This window comes from Brassica napus, chromosome C3 (genome assembly GCF_020379485.1).
Source record: "Brassica napus cultivar Da-Ae chromosome C3, Da-Ae, whole genome shotgun sequence".
NCBI lineage: Eukaryota > Viridiplantae > Streptophyta > Magnoliopsida > Brassicales > Brassicaceae > Brassica > Brassica napus.
The window spans coordinates 69,971,691-69,998,141 of NC_063446.1; the positions used below are offsets into that span (position 1 = coordinate 69,971,691).

The window sequence follows — 26,451 nt, forward strand, 5'->3', positions numbered from 1 at the left end:
ATTATTTTTAATAATAAAATCAGTTACATTACTATTAATTTAAATTTTGGAGTAAAAATGACAACATGATGCGCGGATTAGAATCTAGTTATAAATAATTACAATGATATGTGACCAAAAAAATTTAAATATAACATATCATATACACGGGTTTTCATCCATATGTGCCCACAGTCACTCACTGATGTAATTCATTGTGACTACATTAATTCATCAATATAATAAAAATTGAAGAAAAAAACATATAATATACAAGTCACTCTTCTTGAAGCCATAATCTCACTATATACAAGAAAACAATGCCCAAACATTGACACCTCTTGGAGACGAAGGCTTTTGCACAACAAGGCGACTTCAATCCATCAGATCATCGTGAATCTCTTTGAGTTTTCAATTTTCATGAGGAAAGTTCGTGGTGGTGGCAGCCAGGCGTAGTATTCGCCTTCCTGTCCCTTGTTGTGGTGGTTCAATTCGTTAGCTACTACTCAACCTTCTCTTTCGATAGTGTCCCGTTCCACGGTCGTGACTCGTGAGCGATCATGAGTCTTGCTGATGTTCTTCATCTTCTAATTATTATTTTTGGTCTTTTTATTTTGTGATATGTATTAATTTGATCAGTGCTGTTTTTGTTCTCATTTTATTGGTAAAATATATTCAGTATGCGTTTTAAGTAAATAAACATTTTAAAATAATTTTTTAAACATATGATCTTATATTATATTCTCAATGCAGTAGCGAGAAGTTTTAGAGTGGTTAATTGTTACGTGTTGTGCACTACATCCGATTAATTAGGATCGAATGATGACTTTCACCTAATGCATCATTACTTAATCTCGCATAGAATATAGAGAAAATTACTTTATGAGTTATCGATTACACATGTACAATTAGAAAATCTGTAACATAGATGTTGAATTTGAAGAAAATAAGAAAGCACGAATGAATCGTACTTTAAACCAATGTTAAACAAATCTTACTTTATACCAAACACAGACTAGAATGTTCATTTCTCAAAGAACATACTCCTCTCATATTCATTACAGGGCATAAATATAAATTTCAAATAATCTGAGAAGGCTAGTAGGACCCTCCATGGGCTCATGGCATCAGGAAACCATACATGAGGAGAACATATGAAAAGTGAAAGAAGCAAGGTCAGGTGGGGACTATAAGAACCAAAGTTTACCCGACAATAACTGCTTTTGCTTTTTATCCATATCAAATTATCAATCTTTGTTCTGTTTGTGAGTTGTAATCTTCCACCTTAAGGTTTTGATATCTCTATTTTTTTTTTCTTTGTGCGGATGTGTATCTCTATACGTTCTAGTACTCAGTGATTAACTTAAAGATCATCTCAAAAACAATTTCAATGAAGAGATACTGTCGAGATTTGTTGCTAATCATCACCATCTTCTTCATCACCTTTGCTTTTGCCGAAGAGCTTCAATGTTGTTCAGACAAAACAACCGACTTGGTTCACAAAGGTTGCTTTCAGTATTTTTTTGAACATCTTATACATACATTTATCAACTGACCTTTGTGTTGTTGCAGAGAGACTAGTGATCAGTGGCAAGAGAGCTCATGGAAGCATTTCACAAATGAGCAGGGCAAGAGGTGTTTATGGAGGTGGATCTCTTATCAGACCTAAAGGAAAAAAGAACATAGCCATGGCCTCCATGACTAAATCTGCTTCACTTGCAATGCTTCAAGTAACAGTTGCAATTCTGATCCATCTTTTCTTGAACTGAAATGTAAAAAATCTTTGATGAATTATTTCTTGATGAGCAAACTGGTCGTGATGCATAAACTAATCTATATACCAAAAGGAGAAACCAATGTATCAAAACACAATTTTAGAACCTAAAAACTACGCTAAGTATTTGATAGTGATCGGGGTTTGATCTAGGGAAGAAAAATGATGTAGGCAACGATATCTTTAGAATACAACGATGTTAAACAGTTTCCAGTAGGTAAAAATGGACTTTATTGATGAATAAGATCGAATACAATGGGTTGAATCAGATCGAGTGATACAAACGAGATCCGTAAAGAAAGAATCTAAGATTGAGATAAGAACAAGGTCGATGTAAGTGTGTCGCTCTCTCTAGGGTTTTCAACGTGTCCTTCTTCATGTCCGTTCTCCTTCCTTTATAGTAAGTCGACCTCGTGACCTTCGTAAGTGCTCCGCGATCTTCGTCTCTTGTTCCGCGATCTTCGGGACTTCGATGTCTTCGTTCTCGAGCTCGATTGCTTGCTATGGGCTTCAGTTCCTTACGGCTCATATCTTTGATCGCGGCCCATTAATTTACTGAGCGAAATTGGTTCCAACAACAATCTTTTACAAATATTTTTCAGTACATAAGTAAACACATTACAAAACAACTTATTGGGTACAAAGAGTGAACAGTTTCAAGAAACAAACATATTCAGACACAGAGTACGTAGAAGAGTTCCAAACTGTTTTAAGATCAAAGCGGACATGATATAGAGAAAGCAGAGCATGAAAGCTGGAAGATCATCCATATCTCGGATGATCCGGTCTTGACATGCGTAGAATCGCCATTGGGAACATGAAATTCGGCTTATTGATCTCCCTCAAACTCATCAAGCTCGAGGTCCACCTAGTTATCTCCTCGCTCCTCAATGATATACACCCGTATAAGTCCATCTACTCAAGATCCGAACATCCTTCACAAACCAAAGCAAGACCTTTAGCAGTCAATGTAGTGTATCGAAACTCCAATCACTTCAGGCATGTGTCTTCCAATCACTTCAGCCTCTACATTGGCGTGTTTAGGATATGTAGCTAGATAGTCAAGTGGCGCGATGATTGTGGGCATGTTGGGATCAAGCAGAGGATATAGATTCCGTTTAAGGATCTTTAGGTTATTAAAGTTCCTCCCCAACATAACCAAAGACTCGTGAGATATGCCATAAGAGTAGCTCATGTCGAATTCCTTCAGGTTTGGACAGTTTGAGGCTATCTTTGTCATTGATGCATCTGTGACATTAGGGCAGCTCTTTATCCAAAGTACCTCTAGTTTAGGGCACCTGAAAATGGAAGAATCATTAACGAAGAGATCACTTCATTTAGCAATAAAATCATCATCTGAAAGAAACGTAACTAGCAAGAAATCAAGCAAAGGGAGCTTAGTTGCTACAAAACTACAAATAATAAATTTCAGATTCTATACTACAACACATTACATTCATAACCGGTTCTACTGATAGACAAGTAAAACACTAACTTAGAATCTCTAGATTTTTAAGATTTAAAGTATCACAACTTTATTCCATTTTTATTTGAAAATATAATTTGCAGTAAAATTTTCCAATCATACTTCATTTTCTGTTATTATATATATATATATATATATATATATATATATATATATATAACAGAGTAAAATTGAGATTACTTCATTTAGAGTTATGATTTTATTTTTTTACTTAGTAATCTATTTTCCATCCAAATAAAATAAAATAAAATTCGACTCTAGATTCACTCTTTTTTTGGAAAATGAAATAATACATTGAAAATGCTCTTAAAATCCATATAAACACATGGTCCAATTGTTAAAACAATTTTTTATTAAAATTCTTACTAAACTATCTATATTCTTCAGAGTCCTAGGGCCATGATTACATTCATTCAATCATGATCATGCAATTGTGTTCCTTGTCTTCCAAGCAAAGCGAGCTGAAATAGTGAAACCTAGCGCAGTTATACGTACCTCTCAGCGGCGTAAGAAAGAGAGCGATCTGTACAGTGCCTGACTCGAATCTCAGTGAGACCGCCTTCGCTCCGGTCAACAACAGATCGGAGGAAGGAATCGACCTTGTCCTCGAATTCAGGATTCCACCAGTTGATCGACTCAGGGAATGACTGAAATCGAGTTTCGAGATCGAATATCGTGTTGAATAACGGGTCATGACATACGTTCATCCAGGTCTTGCAGACCAGCATCGGCCCGATCCATCTTTGGTCTATGCTTAGCCGTGAGAAGATGTCGATGAGACATTCTCTAGTCAAGTCAGCCCAACCCGGGCTGAGTAAGGTTCCCATCTTGAGCTTTTCTCCGTCGACGTTGACTTCCACTATAAGGAGAACTTATAGTTTTCAGGGCGATGACGGAGTACCTACTACCTTCAAAATTTTTGACGTTCTATAACATTTAAAATAATAATATTTCTAGACCATTTTGGTCACATATTATATATCAAGATGGTTTGTTTTCCTTTTTCTATAACGAATGAAATTTAGTAACATTGTTCTCCATAGCGTTGGTTAATTTAACTCAGCAATCCCTTCCTTCCTCACCATTTCGTTTGTTTGTTTGTTTTTTGCTTACTTTTGGTCTTTCATATAAATTGTTCAATTTCCTCTTTATATCTTTTTTAAAAAGGAGTTTCTGATATATCATATCTTGCAACTCTGTATTTTCAAGGCTTTTGTGGTGAAAGTGTTTTGATATCGTTAAAATATCAAAATTCAAATTGCATGGTTTTACATGAGATTTTAAAATGTATTAATGAATGACAAATGAACTTTGTTTGCAGGTCGTAATCCGGTTGCTTTTGAACGGAGGCTAAAGCTCACATCTTGAACTCCATTTTTAGCTTTAGTCTCATCATGTTGTTTAGACTAAACCTGAGCTTGTATCGAAGTGTTTTTTTTTTAATCTTTTCTGGGGGGACTAGGAGCCTCTCTGGTTCAAACGGAGCGGTTGCGGTTGTGGTTGTGGGAGTTTACGGATGCGGGTAGTTACGGTTTCTAGCGGTTTTAAGAGATTTGTACGACTGGTTATGCAGCTATAAATTGATGCGTATACAACATACTTATGACTGGTTAACTACCAAATGCAACAACGGTTAAATAATAAATTAATAATATTTATATTTTATATAATTATAAAAATAACAAAAATCATAATATTATAATAAATATAAAATTATATTTAGAAAGTTACAGTTTTAAATTTTTTAAAAAATTTAGAAAATATTTTTATTTTAAAATTTTATAATATTAATTAAAATATAATATATATATTTTAGTATTTTTATAATTCTTATTTAAAATTATAATTATTTATACTCTATAATAGCAGAATTTATACTAGGATTTTGCTCTTAATTTTTAAACTTATTTACAATGCAATGTTACTGCTTTTTTAAACCTTAAAAAAAAAAATTGGCCAAAATAAATGCAGCCCAAATCATTGCTTTTACCGTTTTGGAAAAAAAAAAAATATCAAAAATATATATCAAAAAAATCCCGCGCGGACGGAAAATCTAGTTCTCTTTATATCTAAATTGAACACCGAGTTGGGAGAATAATCAGTTTTGTGGTTTTCGGGTTTTGTCATCCAATCCAATTTGCTTTAATGGGGCCAATGTTAATTCTAACAAATCCCCAATAATCTCATTAAAAGATACTACGTGTCGTCATATTATTCGTCAATAGAAAATATATCTCCTAATTTCTATCTTTCTCGAATTCGAGATTTCTCTCTCTCTCGGAGGTGAACAATGGCTTCGACGGCGACGACGACTGATTTCTTCAAGCCTTTCCTCTCTCCTTTTCCCAATGGTTAGCCTCTTAAACTCTCTGCGGGTATGTGCCTGAGTGTGTGTGTGTGTTAATTGAAGTGTATAAGCTTTCGGTTTGATGAGCTTTGGAAAATCAGATTTTGAATCACGAATCTTGAGAAAGTCCGCAAGTGTGATTTACCATCTCGATTACACAATCCAATAGCGTTGCAAATACCGAGTTCCATAGTTTTTAAATTCCAGGGAACAAGGCAGGTACTAGACAGAACAACATGGTATGGTTGAATCGAAACAGGTCTCTTCGTGTTAATGGATTGTTCGGAGGTGGAAAGAAAGAGAATAGCGTGGATGGTCAATCAAAGGTACCAACTTTTTCAAAGTTCAATGTCACCATTGGAAACATAGCTGTATGAGACTGTGAAGAAAGCTCAAATGGTTGTCCAAGTTGAGGCTGTTCGTGTCCAGAAGGAGCTTGCTGTGTATGTCCCCCCACTCTATTAACCAAGCCCTTAGTTTCTTCTCATGCCTGCTCTTATTCTGATATTTCCTCAGTGCTGAGTTTGATGGTTATTGTGAAGGCGAGCTTGTCAAGGTATTTATTACACACTCTTTTGATCTCTGTCCTAATATACACACTACGTTTGATATATGTGAGACCAAAGCGTGTCTAATTTGTTACTTTTTGGATAAATTACACCAGTTCTAGCCAATCAGAGTGCTTTGTTTTGTTTGATTATATCTCTTATGTGGTATGTGACATTATTCGGAAGTTTGAATTTGTATCCAGGTTACGTTATCTGGTAACCAGCAACCGATCCGCACTGATATCACTGATGCTGCTATGGAATTAGGTTCAGAAGTGAGTAACTTTTCTCTTGCGTTAGGGAATGATCGAAGTTATATTCTCATGATTTATGTTTTCCTTTGGCAGAAACTATCACTACTGGTTACAGAAGCATACAAGGACGCACATGCAAAGAGTGTACTGGTAAAGACAATCACATACCGTATTATTTTACGATACAACTACTGCCACTATTCATTTTCTTTCATCTCTTGCTTGCTTAATACAACCTTTTGGATTTCACAGGCTATGAAAGAAAGAATGAGTGATCTTGCTCAGAGCTTAGGCATGCCACCAGGACTCAGTGATGGATTAAAGTAACAGAACCAGATCTTTTTTTGTCTTTATACTCAACTTTCATGTATGAGAGAGAAGTCCAGTTTGTTTTTGTATATCAATCGGGCAAAAAGAAACTAGACCTCTGTACTCAACTCTAATGAGCCAAGAGAGAAATATCTGGGGCCCGTCTACTTCTTTGAATATCAACAATTTTCTTGAATGCTCTCAAATCGTTTTTCTGGTTTCCAAATTGTGGAAATGAATCAAGAAGCTTTACACAGAAGAAGACAAAACAAGATTTTACTCGGAATGGATTCTAATTTGGTAGCCATATTGTGTTTGCATGCATCTTTTAGTGGAAACATTTCGAAAACAAACTTTAGATAAATAGTTATTTTCAATAAATTTTCAGAGTTAAAATAAGTTCTCTGTGTGAATTTTACAATATTATTGTAAATAAAGTCATATAGTTTACCTTTGTTCCATGGAACCTTGTTGAGATACAGATTGGAGCCGGTTTTGTTGTCTCATCCATGTCTTTATATGATGCAACTTTTGTTTTGAAGTGTAGACTAATCATAATCATGCAATTCTTGGCAACTTGCTTTAATCATCTGAGATGATTCATCTCTATCATTCTCAATCTAGGCCATTTGACCAGTTATCTCATCAAATGGGTAGAGGCCTTGGCCAGACGGCCATACAGGTAAAGAACAAGACTTAAAATTCGAATGCACGATTATCTATCTCGTTACATGCTAAAAGATTTCCCGTTGAATGACTAGGAGATTCTAGTAAACCTGTTACATTCTTTTAAAACGAATTTTAAACCACGTTAAACTAATTCTTTTTTGAATCTAGACTCCTCCCAACGTCTAGACATTATATCTGAATTAGATTCATAAGTCAAATGAATAATGGTGATTCATGCGATCAATCAAAGGCAATGTTTAGACAAGTTTTAAGGGAAAACAGACATGTTTAAATCTGTCGTTGTTCTACTAATTAATAGCCATTAAGATGTTTGAATCCGTTCTCGATCACAACGTCTCCGCACCGTAAGTCGTAACTATCAATTGTATTCAGAAGACTTGCATGGCTAACGTACCACACTAATACGAGAGTTAGAGGTACTGTTTTATTAGCTCTTATTAATTATTTTTTAAAAAACTGTAACTATTTAGTATAAATCTATTAAATAATTCAAACCAAAGAACTCATGTCGTCGGTTTCTAAATTAATTAATGAATTCTGGAACATTAATTTTGTAATAAAAAGTGATTAAAACTGACATCGATCTAGCAAATCAGAGAGAGAGATGACACTTAAGTATTAATTAAGACCAGATATTCAAAAGCAGAAAACACAGTTAAACTCCAACCCAAAATCGCTATATAAACAGCATCCACCACTTCCAATTATCTTCACCTTTGTGTAAACCAAACCAAACGAGAGACTAACTCTAAAAACTCCAAAAACAAAACTAACCAAAGCTTTGTTCCTACTAAAGAAGAGCTCAAGAAAATGGGTATCATAGTTCCAGTTCTGACTCTTGTCTTCCTCTTACTAACCACAATGAGCCATGCTGCCTCCAAACCGAGGGTGATTCTGGTCGGCGGATCTGCACAGGCATGGAAGGTTCCAGATTCTCCCAGCAACACTCTGAATCACTGGGCTGAGAACAATCGTTTCAAAGTCGGAGACATTCTCGGTACTCTTTTATTTATTCATCTCTTCACATCCATAATATCCATTTCACAAGTTTGGTTTACTAATGATTTTTTCGTTTATATTCCAGAAGCATATCATATATATATAAAATATATATATATATATATATATATATATATATATTTTATTTATTTGATATACTATATGGTTTTATAATGATGAATTCATATCCATTTCACAAATTTGGTTAACTTTATTTTTCCTTTATACTCCGGAAACATGATTTCATGCAATCATATCACATATTTGATATACTATAAGGTTTTATAATGATCATCAACTCATGCATAAATATCCATTTCAAAAGTTTGGTTTAGTTTTGATCCAAAAAAAAAGAAGTTTGGTTTAGCTTTGACATGATATATATGGTTTTACAACGATGTGATCTGTGTTCATGCATGCATGTGGATTATTAGTGTGGAAGTACGACGCGAAAGTTGATTCGGTGTTACAAGTTACAAAAGAAGATTATGATAGTTGTAACACAGAAAAGCCCTTGAAGCAATTCAATGATGGAGACACAAAGTTCGAGCTAGACAATTCAGGAGCTTACTTCTTCATCAGTGGTGCTCCTAATCACTGTGCTAAAGGCCAGAAGATTCAACTTGTTGTATTGGCTGAACGCAATCCTGGTGGTGGTGGTGGTGGTAGCGCTGACCGCGGCGCCGGTGACAATCCTAAGGTTACTCCTGTTAGTCCTCCGGCTAACACTCCAGCTCCAGCTCCAGCCCATAACGCTGCGGGTGGATTGGATGTTGGAAGCGGTTTGTTCTTGGCAGCGTTTGCGATTGGTTTGGCTATGGCTTAGAGGGATTGTGTAATGACCCCAACCCTAGGCTTTGCCCAAGGGTCAAGTCATTTTTCTTTAGAGAGAGAGAGAGAGAGAGAGAGAGAGAGAGAGAGAGAGAGAGAGAGAGAGAGAGAGAGAGAGAGAGAGAGAGAGAGAGAGAGAGAGAGAGAGAGAGAGAGAGGGAAGGAAGAAGCTCACCAAGAGTCCTCGCCGGAGCCACCGCACGCCAGGACGTCATCAAGCTCGTCATCACCATCAACCGCAGCTCGAGGTAACCGGAAACCGCCATGTTTTGAGTTATGTTTCGGTCGTTTTAGTAAATCGATCATAACTTTCTAACCGTAGTGAATCTCGTGCATCCAAGGCCATCATCGTGTTCCTCTCGTCAAGACGAAGCCGTAGACACCAACCGCGTCGCGATCGGAGCCTGGACGAAGCCGTACGCGCCCCCCGAAGATTCGCCTCTGCGCGCGCGTGAGTTACACGCGCCGCCGTCGGACCACCGTCCTCCGCCGCAGCGCCGCCGCCGGACCACCGTTCTCCGCCGTCGCCGCCGGTGACCGACACCGGTGACTCGCCGGCGACTCGCTAACTCGGCCGAGTCGACCCGGTGAGTCAACTCGGTTGACTCGGTTAACCGGTTGGTTAGCCGGTTTGAATTGATTTCAATTCGGTTAGGCTAAACCGGTCGGTTTAAATCAATTGGAAATCGGTTAGGATAAACCGGATTAATTAATTAAATAATTAATTAATTAATTAATTAATTAATTAAATAATTAATCTTTGACCAGCGGGTTGACTTTTCCGTAAATACCCGTTTTAAACCGTTCGAAAGGCGTTCTGACTCGAAATTTCGATCTGATTTCAGATTTGGAGTCCATTTGAGCAGCTGGAGTTCATATATACCACTTCTCTTCATTGCTAAGGTGAGGGCTACTCCGTTAAATCCCGAGCTAGTTTAGTACTACCGTTATGGAAAGTTTAGTTTCGAAACATGATCCGTCTCTGTGAATCGAGTCTGTTTGAGAGTCTTGCTTGTTTATTATTATTATTGATTGTTAAACCGGAAATAGGATAATAGAGGATTCAACGGTTGATTGAAATGATTGATGTTAAGAATTGTTATATATATGTATATATATGCGAGTCCATGTTTTGGAGATTTGCGGGGTGCAGAGACGTTTGCACTGGCTGCCTATGTTTGAGGAGTTTTGCGGGGTGCAGAGACGTTTGCACTGGCTGCCATGTTTGTGGAGATTTGCGGGGGTACAGAGACGTTTGTACTTACGACGCCTTAGAGATTTGCGGGGTGCAGTGTGGACTACTGTGCCAGCGACGCCTGTAGAGTTATATATATTTTTATCCTTATGAGGAAATGTGATATGCTATTATCGCATTGGTTGTATCATGTCTAGTCCACTAGACACATGTGATTGTTCTGTGTGGTGTAATAGGCACCGTGATTGTCTCATGCTAGAGCTAGACCTACATAGTTGTAGTGCTATGAACTGAGTCAGTGGTTTGCGGTTTAGCATCCCATACCTCACTGGGCGATTCCCCTGTCGCTCACCCCTCCTTATTTCCCCCTTTCAGGTGAGACCGATGAGCAGGAGTGATTTTTCGGACCGGTGCTATTGGGCTTTTGGGCTTCTATCGTTTTATCGATTTTATCGTTATCGGGCCTCTAGGCCTTTGGACTTTTATCGTTATGGTATTTCGTATTTTGGATTCTCGGTTTATGTCGTACCTTATGTTTCGGATTTTAATTTATATTATGGAATTCATGCGTGGATGTGGACTTTCAAATATTTATATATGGATATTTCAGATATTTGTATTTATCGAAGTATTTTTACTATTTCGAAAGTGACGGGTGTCACAGATTGGTCGTGAGAATGTAGCGTTTATCGTTTCCAAATTTTAGCAGCATTTTTTCTTCTTCAGATTGTTATATTTTCTTTTGTTCCTTGTTTTTAAATATAAAAGATCTCTCTCTCTCTCTCTCTCTTTTGATTTGTGTTATGGGATTCACTCTCGAAAGTCTATTCTTACGGGATTTTTTTGTAACTGAATTCTTACGACGGGTCGAATCATGATTTGGGATACTTAAAAACAACATTTGTCAGCTCTAATACAAGTACATTATAAAAATTCATAACAAGACAATGTCAATATATCACAATGCATATTGTAAGTATATTGATAGGTCATGGGTTGATATTATACAATTTTAGAAAATACATCGGTTATTAGTGGCTTTTAATTAATTTGTCAATCCCAATTAAGAAATTATTTATGATTAATTTCTTACTAGTAAAGTCGTTTCAATTAGAGATTTCATATCATCGTTTCTGAAGCAAATAGTTATAAAGTAGTGTGAAACGGATGTACTAGTAATTAGTTTCCGAAGCAAATCCGGATCTGTCCCACCCCTAGTATTCAATGACAAACGGCATGCTGATGCAGTGTACAATGACAAACGGCATGCTGTCCCACCCCTAGTATTCAATGCTGATGCAGTGTCACCGCTCTATAAGATTAAGATGTGTGACCCTTTCAAAGTTAATGGTAAGGCAATAAAGTTTGTCTTTCTGAAGAACACAACACACTGGTGAGTTCTTGAAGCGGTCCTGTTGCTGATAAGTTTTGAATCAGTCTTTGCTCCACATAAGGACTTGTAGATTATATATACTGCTCACTCAAAGTGAGATGAGTCTCCAGTTCATGTATTGAGTCTTTTTTAGCTGCTGCTTCGAGAGGAAGACGTAGTGGTGTAACCGCATTATAAGATGTGATCCTTTCAAAGTTTATGATAAGAAACCATGGAGATTAAGTGAGTTTGCAAGAAATATCACTGTGAGATCGGATCTTTCAGGAGCTGCAACTCCTGACTTTACTTATCCGGAACCAGGTTTACATCTGCTTTGCTAGATTATTCTTCATTTTGTTTGTTTCTGTCTCTGTATACACAACCCTTTCCTGTCTTTAAATTTTGAAGTGTAGAGATTAAGTTGAGCTCAAGACTCAGAGGGATATATATGCTTTCGTCTCGTTGCTGCCATCTCTACAATTTTTCTCATTGTTCTTATGATTATTGGCAATTCTTTCGTCGTCCTCTTGGACCGCTATAGGAGAAAGTATCATCACTTCATTGCTAAAATTTGGGCTTCCATTAGCATCTATCCGTTTTATAAAATCGACATCCAAGGCTTGGAGAATCTGCCTCCATCAGACACTCCTGCTGTATATGTATCAAACCCACCAAAGTTTTCTAGATATATACACACTTCTCAGCCTTGGCCAAAGCTATAAGTTCATCAGCAAGACAGGGATATTCATGATTCTGGTTATCGGTTGGGCCATGTGGATGATGGGCGTGGTACCCTTGAAGCGGATGGAACCAAGAAGCCAAGTGGTATTCAAGTGTTAAAACTCATAATTCATAACTCTTTTGCGTTTTTATAGGATTTTGCTTAAAACGTTGCATGGAGCTAGTAAAGAAAGGAACATCTGACTGAATTTGTTTTTTTAGTTTGATTTGTATTGTAACACTAAGAAACAGGTGGTGGTAATATAAAATGATTATTTCTGATTGTTTTCATGTTTTTCCTTAATGTCTGTTGAAGATAATAAATATGAAGGAAGTTGCAGGTTTTCATGGCAAAGCAAACTAAACATGCTCAGATTTGACCTTTCAGAAAGTTTTTACAGAGCTTCTGCCATAGATCCTTGTCTGGTTCCGCGGTCTCCATCGTACTCTTAGCCTTATCCGCAAACTCTTGCTGAAAAAAAAAAATCCAAGAAAAAGATGGATCACATTGCAATACTTATACGTTAAACGACATAGAGGGGGGGGCATGAACAAACCTCCATAAGCTTCATGTTGAGGACACGGTCGACGATCTCAAAGAGAATCTCTTTGTTATACTCGGGATGACCTTGGATGCATAGTAAGTGGTCTCCAATAGAGAACATCTCGACTTGGCATACCTCGGAAGAGGCCAAGACTGTGGCAGAGTCAGGGAGTTCCAACACTTCGTCCTGATGGCATTTTACAATGGCTAAAGATGCCGGGACCTCGTCTCCAAAGTAAAGGCCGAGTTTCTCGGTGTCCTTTGATATGGTTATGGTTCTCAGTCCCATGTCTGGGCCTTGACGAGCCCTTCCTATTTTCCCTCCTTTGACTCTAGTTATTATCTGGACCAAAAAAAGAAGAAGAGAGAAACACTTTATGGATCAAACAAAACCGCTTAATCAATTTGCAAGGCACTTAAACACATCACCACAAAAATAATAATCTCTTCATGCCAATGAATCAAAAAGATCATTTACAATTCATCCATTTAGAGGAGAAAGTAAAATGATTCGACAGTGCCAAAAGCATTTGACTTTCTCTTCAGAGACTTAAACTAGAGATAAGGGATGGTAGGGACACAGTTTCAACCTACCAATCAAATTAAACTTGAATATGAACTCAAAATATCATGAAGATCTCATAAAATGCAGTGATCAATTGGATAAAAATCGAAAATGCCCCAGTAAATAAATAAGATTACCAAAGTTTGGGACTTTGACTAATGATAGTTCACAACGTGGAGATGTTATAATAAAATGCAGTTCAACAACAAATGCCCAGAGTTAACTAACTATAGATTACCAAAGTCTGAGACTTTAACTAATAATAATATTTCACAACATGAAGATGTAATAAAAATGCAATTCAACAACATGGAATCTGGAAATGCCCAGAGTAACTAACTATATATTACCAAAGTCTGAGACTTTAAACCCAAATAGTTGCTGAAACAGAGCTCTCACCCTAAGAATCCAATTCGATCAGATACCCAAATCAAAGAAACCCTTTACCTGGTGGCCGAAACAGATGCCGAGAACCTTCTTCTCCATCTCATCGAGCTTCTGACAAAGCGAGCAAAGCTTGACGATCCAATCAGCGTCTGCAAACGCGTCGTGCGGGCTACCACTGATGATAAAACCGTCGTAGCTATCGAGATCCTTGTCGTCGGGGAAGTCGCCGTCGACGACTCGGAAGAGATCCCACTGCTCGCCTTCGTCGCCGAAAGTGGAGATGAATACGTTGAAGTAGCCGCCGTAAGCTTTCTTCACGAACTCGGAGTCGCACGTGGCGAGAAACAGAGCGAACCTCTTCGTCTTCTTGTGCTCCTGCTCCACCACCATTGTTTTTTTTTTTTTGATTCTCGGGGAAAAAGAGGTCAACTTTATTATAATATAGAGGAGAAGAAGGAAGAAGATGATCGCTCTCTCTCTCTCTCTCTCTCTCGCTCGCACACGCTTTAAATAAAGTGAATACGTTTTGGAGAAGAATCCTACTCGGATGATGGGAAGATCCCTTAAATAAAGGCTGAGACTTTTTATTATTTTATTTTATTTTATTAGCTGTATCTCTCTCTATGTGAAAAGGAACAGTACTCCACCGCTAATTACAAAAAGATGATCAAACAAAATACACATTCATGTGTATCCCATGGCTAGATTTGCTTTTACTATATGATGATTGTGACCTAGTAATACAGTATGTGTGAATGTATGTCTTTTATATGGAATTTGATGTTTTTTTCTCCATATTTCATGAATTCAATCATTTTAGATATTAAGCTCGATCGTCTGTAGCTCTTATATTATTCTTGGGGAGAAATATTTTTTGACAAGTTTATATGACGATAAATATTTAGAAAATTGGAGTATTATGGTTTTAATCTTTATTACTTTGAGTCATAAAAATTACTAATTTAGTACATGTTATTGCGTGACATGTTTATGTGATTTCAAAGTATGCATTCGTTAATTAATGTGATGACACCAATCATTAATATATTTCGCTTAACCGATCAAAATTGTTATGCTGTCAATATGTGCATGCTAACAGTATATAAATGGTATCCCGCAGGTTAATCAAAATAAAATACTAAGGAAACAATGCAAAAACTATAACTGGTGTTTATTAAATTCATTTCATTACACAAAACATAAGTAAACGATGCCAGGCTTGAGATTAATAGGTTATTATTATACACTGAAAAGGGATAAAGCAAGATGATAAAACCACAACATAAGAAGAGACGACGGGATGTGGTAGCTCACTTGGTAAGGACCTTGTGGGCCAATTGTCATGCTCACGGGTTCGACGCCAAGCGGAGGCGAACTACCCATTCTGTCATCAAATGCGGTACTGGGTGTTGGGCCTTGTCCCCAACCCAGGTAAAGCCCTCCCGGGTGAAGTGGACCGCTGCCTAACCGGGCCCAGGGGAATGACCCACGTAAGTGGGGAACCCCTGGATTATCAAAAAAAAAAAAAAAAAAAACATAAGAAGAGCCAAATAGATCATATGGGAGTGAAACTAATTAGCTGGAACTCTGCCTTTAAGAAAATTCTTGCAAATCGTCTCCAATAGTTTCCTGTCTGCTCCCCTATTCTCCAGCGTGGCCTTTGCCGAATCCGCCATTTCTTTCTGCAAAATTAATTCATTATTTTTCAAATTAATACCATATTTTTACAAACAAAAATAATAATATACCAAGTTCTATTTTTGGTAATTTTTTTTATATAATTGTGTTTCGTAAAGGGGGATAAAGGGAAATGAAGCTAACCGTGATGTAGCCAAGACGAAGGACACGATCTACAATCTCAAAGAGAATGTCTCTGTTGTACTCAGGATGTCCTTGAATACAGAAGAAATGATCCTCAATGGTGAACATCTCCACCTCGTACTTGTCGGAATAAGCTAGTACTTTGGCAGTTTCTGGTAGCACTAACACTTCATCCTGGTGCAATTTTATGATCGCTAAGCTATCCGGGATCTCGTTTCCGAAGTAACTTCCTGGTGTAATCGCATCTTTCACGATGGTTATGTCTGCAAGCTTGAGTTCTGGTCCCTTCCTTGCTCTTCCCACTGTTCCTCCTCTTACTCTCGCTATGATCTAAAGGAGATCGGAAATTTTCTGGTTAGATGAGTCTCGTTAATCTCAATCGAAAATATTATATTAAGTGGTTAGTGAGTTTCATACTAGTAGATCCTAACTTTTATTGACATGCTTATTGAATACTTCTTCACTAGTTCACTCATAAATATATTTCACCTACTTATCGGAAATACTACTATACAAACAAAGGAGTATGATGCATTTGTTAATTTCAAAACATTATACCAATAAAAAAAATGACCAAATTCATTCATTAACTTGAAATTATTTTTCTAATAGGCATTTTATATTTTTACGCAAAATTCAAATAAAGACATCATTACTGGTAAGAACTCATGTGAGTATTTCACTATAATAATAATAATAGTAATAATTTTACTATAACTAAGTTAGGTAATTAAATTTAAAATTAGAAAATGTATAAACTAATAATACACATTCATTTTTCTAAAGTTTCTCAATTTTTTATATAGATATTCTGATTTTTATTTTTATTTTTATATTCATATGTTAACAATTGAAAACAAATCAAAATAAGCCTAACGAAAATGCTCTAAAATGGCTAAAAGCCTAGAATCAGCAAAACTTATGAGATAAGAGAGGTTTACATACGAAAAAAATCGTAACAGTGAATAAAAATTCCAATAAATTTTCTCTGTGTAGAATGGTACCTTAATATGCTACGGTTAATGTCACTAAATATAATTATAAAAAATCAATATATAGTCTTAAAGTGAAAGATTTCAATTTAAAACCAATAGTTAATAGCTAAATTAGTGAATAAATAAAAAAAATATTCTAAAAAGGGGTAATAATAGGTAAAAGAAGAATAGAACCTGATGACCGAAGCAGATGCCAAGAACTTTCTTCTTCATCTCATCAAGTTTCTTGACGATCTCACATAGCCTAAGAATCCAAGGGTCATTCTCGAACGAATCATGAGAGCTTCCGCTAATAACGAAACCATCGTACTTCTCAAGATCTTTCTCCTCAGGGAACTCGCCCTCGACAACCCTAAACGAGTCCCAGTGCTCTCCTTCGTCTCCAAACGTCTCCACAAACACGTTGTGGTACCCTCCGTACGTTTTCTTCACGAACTCTGAATCAAGAGTCGCTAGAAACAGAGCGTACCTTTTCTGCTCAACCATTTTCACGGTGAAAGAAAACCCAAGAGAGAGAGAAAGAGAGAATGATTAGGAGGTAGAGATGGAGACAAAGGCATAGATTTTATGTGTATTTATATAAGATTGGTTTTGGTAGACCCACCTACTTGGTTTTGAAACTTCCACGTTTTATGTAGTAGTGTTATGTAATGGACAGCTAGCTTACCATTGTTGACCTTTATTGTATTCTGAAGGATACCATTTATAAATAATTTTTACGTTGACTAAGACTATTCCGGGCTTAGCCCAGGTTTGTCTTCTATAGTTTTAGAATTTATAACTTGAATTTATAACTTAACATTTGTATTTGTAAATGTACATTAGAATCAATTATAAATTATAAAATAATAGAAAAATCTAAATTTATTTAGAAATTTTAAATTTATTTTATGTTTTCATTGTTTTCCAATGAATTCAAAATGGTTAAAACTCACAATTTGTTGTGTATTTTTTAGGAAATTTTATATAGAATGGTCAGAAAAATGGACTGACAGTTATTAAACTTTAGTAATGTTCAGAGATCTATTTTATTTCGATTATTTTTATGTTAAATAATTGATAAATTTACAAATTACTTAACCTTTTTTTTTTTGACAGCCAACAAATTACTTAACCATTGTTATGGTTTAAGAATTATTGAGTTAGGTCTTCCGTCCTAAAAAAAAAGTACAAACCAACATATTAACGGGCTTTTTACTTCGTTTATTTCAGTTGAGAAATTAAGTTCATTGGTCTAACTAAGTTCACAGTTGATGAAATCTCAGCAAAAATAGGATAAATAAAATTAGTTAAAATGGTTTCTGTTTAAAATAGCCCATGATTTAAATCTGTTATTTTTATGCCAAACATAACAATCTTATGATCTGGGATAAGTTAAGTAAAATTATAACCAAAACTACAAAAGAGTATTGTCGCTTTATCGCTATATTTGAAGTACAAACCCATAAGTTGTGCTGATAAGTAGTATGATGTTTGAGGTTGGGTTATGATCTTGGAGGTTTTTTTTTTGTTGTTGTTGTGGACGTTTTGTTGTGGAGTTTTTTTTTAAAAAATATGCATGAATGTGTTTCCAAATAATGATCTTATTAAGATGCCTACATTAATTAATCTGAAATTGTAATAAACTATGAATTAGACTTTCGCTAGTTTTAATTTTTTATATTCAAACGGAAGTAATATCTTCGAGAGCAATAGTTTTTTTTGTCTGTTTTTTTGGTTTTGTTTACCAAATCCTAACATTTCTTTTAAAAAGAGTGGAAGTAGGTTGTTGTAACTGACATTTTATTGTAGGCTCCCGCATGATTTTGAATGGCGTGAGACTGAAAATTTTAAACTATGAAAATTCTAGTAGACGATGGTGATACACTTAAATTTGTTTAGTTGTAGACTATGCCTTATTAAGTACTTTGTAGCTTCGTTCGGTTCATTTTACCGCCTACAAAAAAGATGGACTAATGCATTAAGGTAAGAAGATTTTCAATATGCAGAAACCCGTCAACACAGCCTTTTTTATATAAAATCAAAGTCTCTATCCTCCGCGTGGGAGGTAGTTTGCTGAAGATGCAAGAGACAACAAAAGTTCAAAATGGGGAAAACATAGGAATGCAGAAATTTTAAAAGACATGAAAGGTAAGTGGGGTTGACAGTATGATCGACTTAAAACTATCATTCACGGGGGCATTTTGCGGCTGTTTTCTTTCTCTGCAATCAACGCCCATTGCTATCTTCGCCCGTTCAACCAAGTTGCTGGCAGATGCTGTTAGTTGTCCATCTTCCCCGTCAATCACTGCAGTTGGGTTGCTGGTGCAACTCTGAGACACAGTTGTACATGTGTTTTCAAAAATCTGTAAGAAGAATTTTTTTTTGGAAAACTCGTGTGTAACGCACCTCTGCGTGAGCGTGAGTGCAAAAGGAGCTAGCATCACTGATTGCAGAGACGGTGAAGGTACGGTGGTTAGGGGTGAAACTGTACGGAGTCACACGAATTTGGAAAACATAGTCCTTCCCAGCTAGCTCTTCAAGGCATCTTGGTAGCTCTTGCCCTTCACCCCCACTTATCTGTAGTAGATTTAATGTTTTAGAGCCATTCAGAGTGATCGTGACCACTGTTAACGTAGGAAAAATGTAGCACAGTAGCAAAAATGTACCTCGTCGAGAGCTAGAGTGTCTGCTTCTTGCTCGGTGTGCTTACTCATCTCCCTATCTTTCTACCACAAAACGTGGCACAATCGTTGCCATCATCATCTGCTAGCTCAACACGGAACCTGTAAAAAGAGGCCGATAAATGTTAAGCCTATCTAAGTAAGGGTATTCGCTTATATATGGATCAGGATGTAAACTTCGTACCTGATAACCCCGGTAATGTTCGTAGAAACACATCTGTTGCAGCGAAGGGAAGTGCCAGATTTGTCTAACTTCATGCCGCATCCGGTGTGACCAACCATTTTGTTGGAGTACCCCAACGACCAGAGCTTTACATAGGAAATCGGCTTCCTCTGTCTTAACGGATTCAAAAGAGTTACCATTTGCTCGTGCAATTTATAAGACACAAAGAACTAACTAAATTTGTTGCAATCCCTGAGTGTTAACTGATCGCTAGAGTTGGAGATGAACGTGTTTAAATCTCCAATTGACACAAGCTCTTTCTTTTTGATCCCTTCCATGGTATCAATACATGGAATACCTCTACTGCTGCACCTCCCAAACTGCAGGAAGAACGTATGTTTGACGAAGATTGACAGACATTTAAATTTGAGTTTAAACCAAGACATAATTAGTTGTAACCTGCTTGTGAACTCTTCGATGGCAGGAATGTTCCTGTCAAAATAAAACTTGGATGCGGGTGTGGAGTTTAGATAGAGGTAACCTGCATAAGCAAGTTTTCCAGACTCTGGTATTAAGTAAAATAGGTACGGAAACTACAGAAGTAATCATGTTGTCAACTTAACAATACATGACCATACCTCAATAATTTTAGGATTGACAGATTGGGTTTTATTGCCAGAGCTTAGAAGACCCCTGAACGTTGCTGCAGCTTCGTCCCATAAGGACAAGTAAACAACCACCGTACTGGTATTGGAGAATATAAGAGTTATTTCAAATAAGGAGGAAATGGAGATAAGTATTATAATTTTTTGTAGCTCAGTTAATGACTTTATGTGTCAATGAGAAAGCGTACCACAAGTCGAGCTGTTGCTGCAGCGTTGTTAAGGACAGACCCTTGGACGGACCAAATTTGCCCAACAACATCTGAAAGTTAACGAAATCTAGTGTTTTTAAAACCGGACCGGAAGCTGAACCGGATAATTTTTGGGTCACGGTTCAATATGGTTCAACCAGGTCAAACCTGGTTCAATAATCTGAGTTAATATATTTCTAGTTTATAAATTTAAAAGTAATGTTATTATAAATGATTTTAAAACATAAACATTGTAAATATAAATTAGTTTTATGTTTATATGGATGATTTAGAGTTTTTTGATAGTTTTAAATGGTTTTTATCAGTTTAATAACTCTTAAATCCAGTTTGACTACGTGGCGGTTCATAGTCGAACCAGTTATTAGACCCAACCCGACTATTTATCTGGTTCATAGTCGAACCCGGTTCAATCATCGGTCGGTCCGGTTTTAAAAACACTGACGAAATCAAATATTACACTATGGTTGTGTCATAATTATATGGTAAGGAATTTTTTTGAAATTCCTTAAAAATACAAGGGAGTTCTAAATTTGTGTTTGCAAGAGAGATGGTCAAACTTGCGATCTTGGATCACAAAATTCTGCATAAGGAGACATAAGAGTAAAACCACACATTATTTAGAGAATTGATAAGGCAGAGTTGGAGTATACAATTCGTGATAAAGTGAAGATAATGATACCTTTTCATCTATGAAGAGAAGGGTGGTTCTCATAAATTCACCGTTTGTCTTGACGTTTCGCGAATCCCATATATCATATATGGGGGCATGGAATGAGATGACTCGCTTGAGCAACAGAAAAATCAGAGGAAGACATTTCGATGAGTGGATGAAATCTAATCCGGTTCAGAAAAACTGTGAATTGAAATGAGATGCACGGGCCTGGTGTTTGACATGAACTGGGAGAAATTCGAAGCGGATATATAACCCAACCATTATCGAAGGGTTGAGTAAAGACTGGAAGATGTAGAGATAGATGAAGATTAAGAGTTTAAGAATTCAATTTGAGAAGTAGAAAGGTTAAGGTTTGTGATATGATGGAGGAACCCTAAAAATCTAAACCGAAGACGAAAGGGTTTTTATTTTTTTTTATCATAATACGGTTTTAGTAAAATGGACCTAAGCTGGACATTCTATTAATGGGCCACTGAGCGCATTGGAGTGAGTAATGCCACAAAACAGATGGAAATAACAAACGTAAAGATTAATTTTTATGCGGGACCCACTTATATAAGGAAATCGCTGACGTGGCAAAATAGAAAGTTCTGATTGGTCAATTTTATTTGGGGACGTGGACACTCTCTCCATGGCTTATATTTGCGTTTTAGTATTGTATATGATTGTTGACAACAATAAAATTTAATAGAATTGTTTGTATTGGATTTATTATCCTGCCAAAAGCAATTAATTAACGCGCATCAGAATTTTTTTTGTTAAAAGTATATAATGTTTTGTTATGTAATCGGATCGTTAAAGCTCCAATTGATCGACTTTCTTGACTAATTTAGACCTTTCTAAGAACATCATTAAAATATATATTTGATTAACTTATTACAACATCACTGATTAACTTATTAAATCATTTTCAAAAGAAAAACTTAGAAAATATTGTTTGATATAATAGCATCACTATTATTTAAAAAAATATATATATTTGTGTGATGGCCAATATCAAATACCTGAAGCTTTTTAATAAAAAAACATTTATGTGATTTTCTTTTCAAAAGTAAGAAATTAAAGTCATCAATAATAAATACCTGAAGCTTTTTAATAAAAAAACATTTATGTGATTTTCTTTTCAAAAGTAAGAAATTAAAGTCATCAATAATAAATCCAAGTTATATGTTTAAATCAAACTTGTTTAGGTAGAATAAGAATTAACTATCGATGACTTGCTTGGCTATATTATAGCTACGTAACTCTAAGAGCATATCCAACCCAACTTAAAATCCTCAAATTTTGAAGTTTTTGCCATTCTAACCCAACCTCAAATCTTAAAATTTTGAGGTTTTGAATAGTAACACCTCAAATTTAAGATTTTACTATTAAAAACTTCAAAACTACTATTCATTTTCTTTTTAGTCATTATAACTATTTTCTTTCACAAATAGATCCACTAACTTTATTTAGAATATTTTAAATACACCAAAATAAAATAAAATAGAATAGAATAAATATTACATAACATTAAAATAAAATTCACACAAATAGAAAAATAGATTAATTAAATCACACACAAAATAAAATTCACACAAAGATAAAAATATATTAAATAAAGCTCACAAAAAATAAAAATGTATTAAACAAATTTAACATAAATTAAAGCAAATTACATAATATAAATTTCTAAAATTTGTGTGTATGTGTGTTGTTTTACTATATATGTAATTTGTATTATTTTTATTATATAATATTGTAATATTGTACGTTGTATGATATTTAAAAGTATGTTTTATATGTATTTGTAAAGTTTTATTCTTATTTAGTAACTTTTGTTAATGTCAAGGACTATAATGCAAAAAAATAAATTTTTAAAGATTTTTTTGAGGATTCATGGTTGGAGTAACCACCCTTCAAATCCTCATTTTGAGGTTTTGCTCCCTTAAAATGAGGTCTTGCGTTGAAGTTTCCAAAACTCTATATTTGAAGTTTAAAGGTGTTCTTATCCAAAAGCAAAACTTCAAACTCAACTTCAAAACTATTTATATTTTATAATATGGTCCTTATATTTGTCACAACTAATTTGAATTCATAAAAATTTTGTAAATAACTAGCACATATATAAACATATCACAACAATATTAATTAATAAAATATTCTATTAAATATAAAAATTTAAATAAAAATAACTTAATTAATATTAAACTTTAAACAAAATAACATATTATTTCATAAAATGATTTTCTTAATGCATAGATGATCTATTAGTGCATTTCGAAGTAAAAATAGCTCTCCTCATTTTTACTTTGTAGGTTCAGAGCTAAAAGTTGTTGAAATCTGGTAATATTGATACTTGTAAATACATTAGATCGGAACAAGAAAGTAAAAGAGAAACATAAAATATTGCTAAAAGACTAATTTCTTTTTGATGATATTAATATTCGTGAATATATTCAATATGAAAAAGAAAGAATTGTACGAAAAAGACATCAAAAACAACAACAACAACGATCATCAGTTACACAAAAAAAATGGACAATATTTGAAAATTTGAAGGTTCCGGAACTTACTTGACTATTAGTGTTGTTATAATATTTAAATTTGTATAATAGTTATGTCTTCATGTAATTTTTAAAAATCTTTTTGTTAAGTTTTTTTTGTATATTATTGTTGTCTAAATCTAGGTTAAAATATTTTAATTCTTATTTTAAAGTTTTATTTAATTTTAGGTGTAAAATTTAAAATCTGTAAAAAAAATTTAAAATATTTATGAGATATAATTTTTTAAGGATTAAAACAATAAACGAGAAAATATTTATGAATCATAGAGGTGATGTGTGATTATAGGGACCAAATGCAAATAAAAATATGAAACTTCAAATTTGAAGTTTTGAGTAGTGAAACTTCAAATATAGAGTTTCACTCCTCAAAACTTTAAATTTGAAGTTTTGAAGTTTCTTTTTGGAGAGCAAAAAACTTCATATTTGAAGTTATAGAGTGTCTTTTGGAGATGCTCTTAAGCACGTGGATTTAGAATTCGAAATTTTCTTATAGTCTTATTTAGTTTTGAAAATTGTTTTTTTTAGACTAAAAAATGGCAACTATGTCCCATTAGACTAATCTCATATACTTTATGTTCCATTAGGCTAATTATTTTCAAAATGACAATAATGTCCCTTAATTTCAATTATAAATTTGAAACTACAATTAACAAAACATTTGTTAAATATTAAAATATAATAAATAATTAAGTAATTAAAATAAAAAAACACTAAAAATCCTCAAATCAAAAAAAAAAATTAAACCTACACTTTATGACCCATGATTTTTATTTTATTTTTTCTCAAAAATCGTTTTTTCATATATGGAAACTGAATATTTTAAACCAATTTTTTTTATATTTTTTTCATTTATGGAAACTGAATATTTTCAAAATGATTTTTTTATTTTTATTTTTTTCTGAAAAATCTATTTTTTTCATATATGGAAACTGAATATTTTTAAATATTTTCTTTCCATATTTTTTGGAACTGATTATTCTTATCCGTAGAATACAGTAAATCTGTAGAACTCTGTTTTTACAAATTTTTAGATTTATAGTAATGTGTAGATTTCGATTTCTACAGGTTTTAGATTTACAGTAAATCTGTAGAAAGTTCTACAGGTTTTTAGATTTATAGTAATGTGTAGATTTCGATTTCTAGATGTTTTGGATTTATAGTAATCTGTAGATTCCGATTTCTACAGATTTTAGAACGATAGATTAAGCACGGTTATTTACGTAGATCATGTATTCTAAACATAGTAGATTCAATGAAAAAATGGATTTCATTTTCTACCTCGTAGAATGTCAATTCTACTTTATGTAGAACATAATTTGAAATTATGATTTAAATATTTTTAAAATTGAAAAAATATTACTAAGTTTATATGGGTATTTCATCAGTAGTTACTATTTTTCCAATTTTTTATTTACTTTGTAAAAATATTTATTTGATTTATTTTTAAAAATACTAAAAGACATTAAAGATAAAAATGGTACAAAATAAGAATTAGCCTAATAGGTCATAATTACCTTCTTTTTGGGTCTAAAAAAACAACCCTATTTAGTTTTGTCTTTATTTATTGCACGCTTTTGACCGAGAATCAAAAGTTTGAACTTGAAAAAACGAAACCTCGCTTGTTTTTTCTCTTAAGTATCATCTATTCTTGACCAGGACCATTATATAATCCGTAAGTCGCAAGTCAGTAACGCCGGTTTTTATAAGTTCGCGCAACACTAATGCGTTGAAAATATATTTCATACTTTTTTTTAATCATTTTTAATCTGAACGTACTTTAAAATTAACTATTGAAATAGTCTATAAATTAGTTATGTTAAGATTATATTATTTTATTAATTTATAAATAATATCCTTTTTTAGATTTCTATATTTATATTATTTTGTAAAATAATAAATTCACTGTTTATATATTCACTATATTTTATAATTTGATTTTTCAAATGATTTTTATTATATTATTTGATGTATATGAAATGTGTATCACACTACTAAATATATTTTTAAATATAATTTTATTAAGTATCATTAAAATTAATAAAATTTAGCAAATCGAAATAAAGTCTATTGTGAATATAAAAAAATATAATTTATTATTTGTTTAACTATTTATATATATACATATAAAATTATTAATTAATATGTTAGTAAAACTACATATCTACATAGCATTTTAAATATTATTATCTTAACACTTTATCAATTTATGTTACATTTTGAATTAATATTCCTTTAGAATTAGGATCAATAAAATTTATTTTTTTTATTATTAATAATATAAAATGCTTCTCGTGAGAATTTAAATGAAACGGTATCCTTGTTAGGGAATTTTTTTTATTAATATATTATATTTATTTATTTGTAGAATATTAATTTATAGAATTTCTACCTTATATTTGCCGAGCATGGCTTTGATCTAATATTTTCCTCAAATGCACATGATTTAATTCTCTTTGATTTTGATTCTGATGATTTTCGCATATTAATACTTTCTATTTATTAATTTAAATATCTTTAGGGGGGTTGGATTTGACATCAAAACGCCTAATTTCGGCTCGGGGGCTGCCAGCGCCAAAGACTCCCCATTTCCCCTTACTCCTTTCTCTTTGAAAGCTTGGGTATGTGGTACCTGCCAGCGTTTTTGGTTCCAAGGCCCGAGTTTCATTACGAAGTGGTTCCGGTTGTTGGCTATGGAGTGAGACATGGTGCCAGATGT

At 34.2% G+C, this 26,451-nt stretch overlaps 4 protein-coding genes, 1 long non-coding RNA gene and 2 pseudogenes across 7 annotated transcripts; 4 read left to right on the forward strand and 3 right to left on the reverse strand.

Annotated features, from left to right (window-relative positions):
• The first annotated feature begins 317 nt into the window (after positions 1–317).
• On the forward strand, positions 318–1,784 carry BNAC03G77510D. Its single transcript, XR_007320517.1, has 2 exons — positions 318–1,484; positions 1,552–1,784. It is a non-coding gene; the product is annotated as an uncharacterized BNAC03G77510D (long non-coding RNA).
• A 197-nt stretch (positions 1,785–1,981) lies between these two features.
• On the reverse strand, positions 1,982–4,791 carry LOC106364340 (annotated as a pseudogene).
• Positions 4,792–5,371: 580 nt separating this feature from the next.
• On the forward strand, positions 5,372–6,897 carry LOC106378422 (nucleoid-associated protein At4g30620, chloroplastic). Its single transcript, XM_048750480.1, is given in 7 exon segments — positions 5,372–5,590; positions 5,794–5,953; positions 5,955–6,029; positions 6,103–6,142; positions 6,338–6,409; positions 6,482–6,538; positions 6,641–6,897. Coding segments are annotated over 7 exon segments (540 nt in total). The 5' UTR covers positions 5,372–5,529; the 3' UTR covers positions 6,716–6,897.
• Positions 6,898–7,807: 910 nt separating this feature from the next.
• Positions 7,808–11,025, forward strand: LOC106424178 (early nodulin-like protein 3). 3 transcript variants are annotated; one of them, XR_007320519.1, is made up of 4 exons: positions 7,808–8,384; positions 8,821–9,465; positions 9,540–10,120; positions 10,788–11,025. XR_007320519.1 is itself a non-coding variant. In XM_013864919.3 (2 exons), the coding sequence occupies exons 1-2, from the start codon at positions 8,198–8,200 to the stop codon at positions 9,210–9,212; spliced, it is 579 nt and encodes a 192-aa protein (XP_013720373.2). In that variant the 5' UTR covers positions 7,808–8,197; the 3' UTR covers positions 9,213–9,469. The 3 variants fall into 3 exon arrangements, 1 of the variants encoding a protein (XP_013720373.2); XR_007320518.1 differs by having other exon boundaries at positions 9,559–10,120; XM_013864919.3 differs by lacking the exons at positions 9,540–10,120; positions 10,788–11,025 and having other exon boundaries at positions 8,821–9,469.
• Positions 11,026–11,737: 712 nt separating this feature from the next.
• On the forward strand, positions 11,738–12,793 carry LOC125583310 (annotated as a pseudogene).
• On the reverse strand, positions 12,758–14,617 carry LOC125583484 (gamma-glutamyl peptidase 3-like). The gene is made up of 3 exons (XM_048750477.1): positions 14,061–14,617; positions 13,062–13,391; positions 12,758–12,976 (listed from the first exon to the last, which is right to left on the reverse strand). The coding sequence occupies exons 1-3, from the start codon at positions 14,388–14,390 to the stop codon at positions 12,875–12,877; spliced, it is 762 nt and encodes a 253-aa protein (XP_048606434.1). The 5' UTR covers positions 14,391–14,617; the 3' UTR covers positions 12,758–12,874.
• A 533-nt stretch (positions 14,618–15,150) lies between these two features.
• On the reverse strand, positions 15,151–17,385 carry LOC125583485 (gamma-glutamyl peptidase 1-like). Its single transcript, XM_048750478.1, has 4 exons — positions 16,991–17,385; positions 15,822–16,151; positions 15,537–15,682; positions 15,151–15,282 (listed from the first exon to the last, which is right to left on the reverse strand). Exons 1-3 carry the CDS (start codon positions 17,300–17,302, stop codon positions 15,572–15,574), a joined length of 753 nt encoding a protein of 250 aa, XP_048606435.1. The 5' UTR covers positions 17,303–17,385; the 3' UTR covers positions 15,151–15,282; positions 15,537–15,571.
• Between the last annotated feature and the right edge of the window lie 9,066 nt (positions 17,386–26,451).

Coding starts and splice junctions, on each gene's coding strand:
- LOC106424178 (XM_013864919.3), top strand. CDS start 8,198: ATGGGTATCATAGTTCCAGTTCTGACTCTTGTCTTCCTCTTACTAACC. Junction 8,385..8,820: donor CAAAGTCGGAGACATTCTCG/GTACTCTTTTAT, acceptor GTGGATTATTAG/TGTGGAAGTACGACGCGAAA.
- LOC125583484 (XM_048750477.1), bottom strand. CDS start 14,390: ATGGTGGTGGAGCAGGAGCACAAGAAGACGAAGAGGTTCGCTCTGTTT. Junction 13,392..14,060: donor GCATCTGTTTCGGCCACCAG/GTAAAGGGTTTC, acceptor TTTTTGGTCCAG/ATAATAACTAGAGTCAAAGG. Junction 12,977..13,061: donor TCAACATGAAGCTTATGGAG/GTTTGTTCATGC, acceptor TTTTTTTTTCAG/CAAGAGTTTGCGGATAAGGC.
- LOC125583485 (XM_048750478.1), bottom strand. CDS start 17,302: ATGGTTGAGCAGAAAAGGTACGCTCTGTTTCTAGCGACTCTTGATTCA. Junction 16,152..16,990: donor GCATCTGCTTCGGTCATCAG/GTTCTATTCTTC, acceptor GATCTCCTTTAG/ATCATAGCGAGAGTAAGAGG. Junction 15,683..15,821: donor TTCGTCTTGGCTACATCACG/GTTAGCTTCATT, acceptor TTAATTTTGCAG/AAAGAAATGGCGGATTCGGC.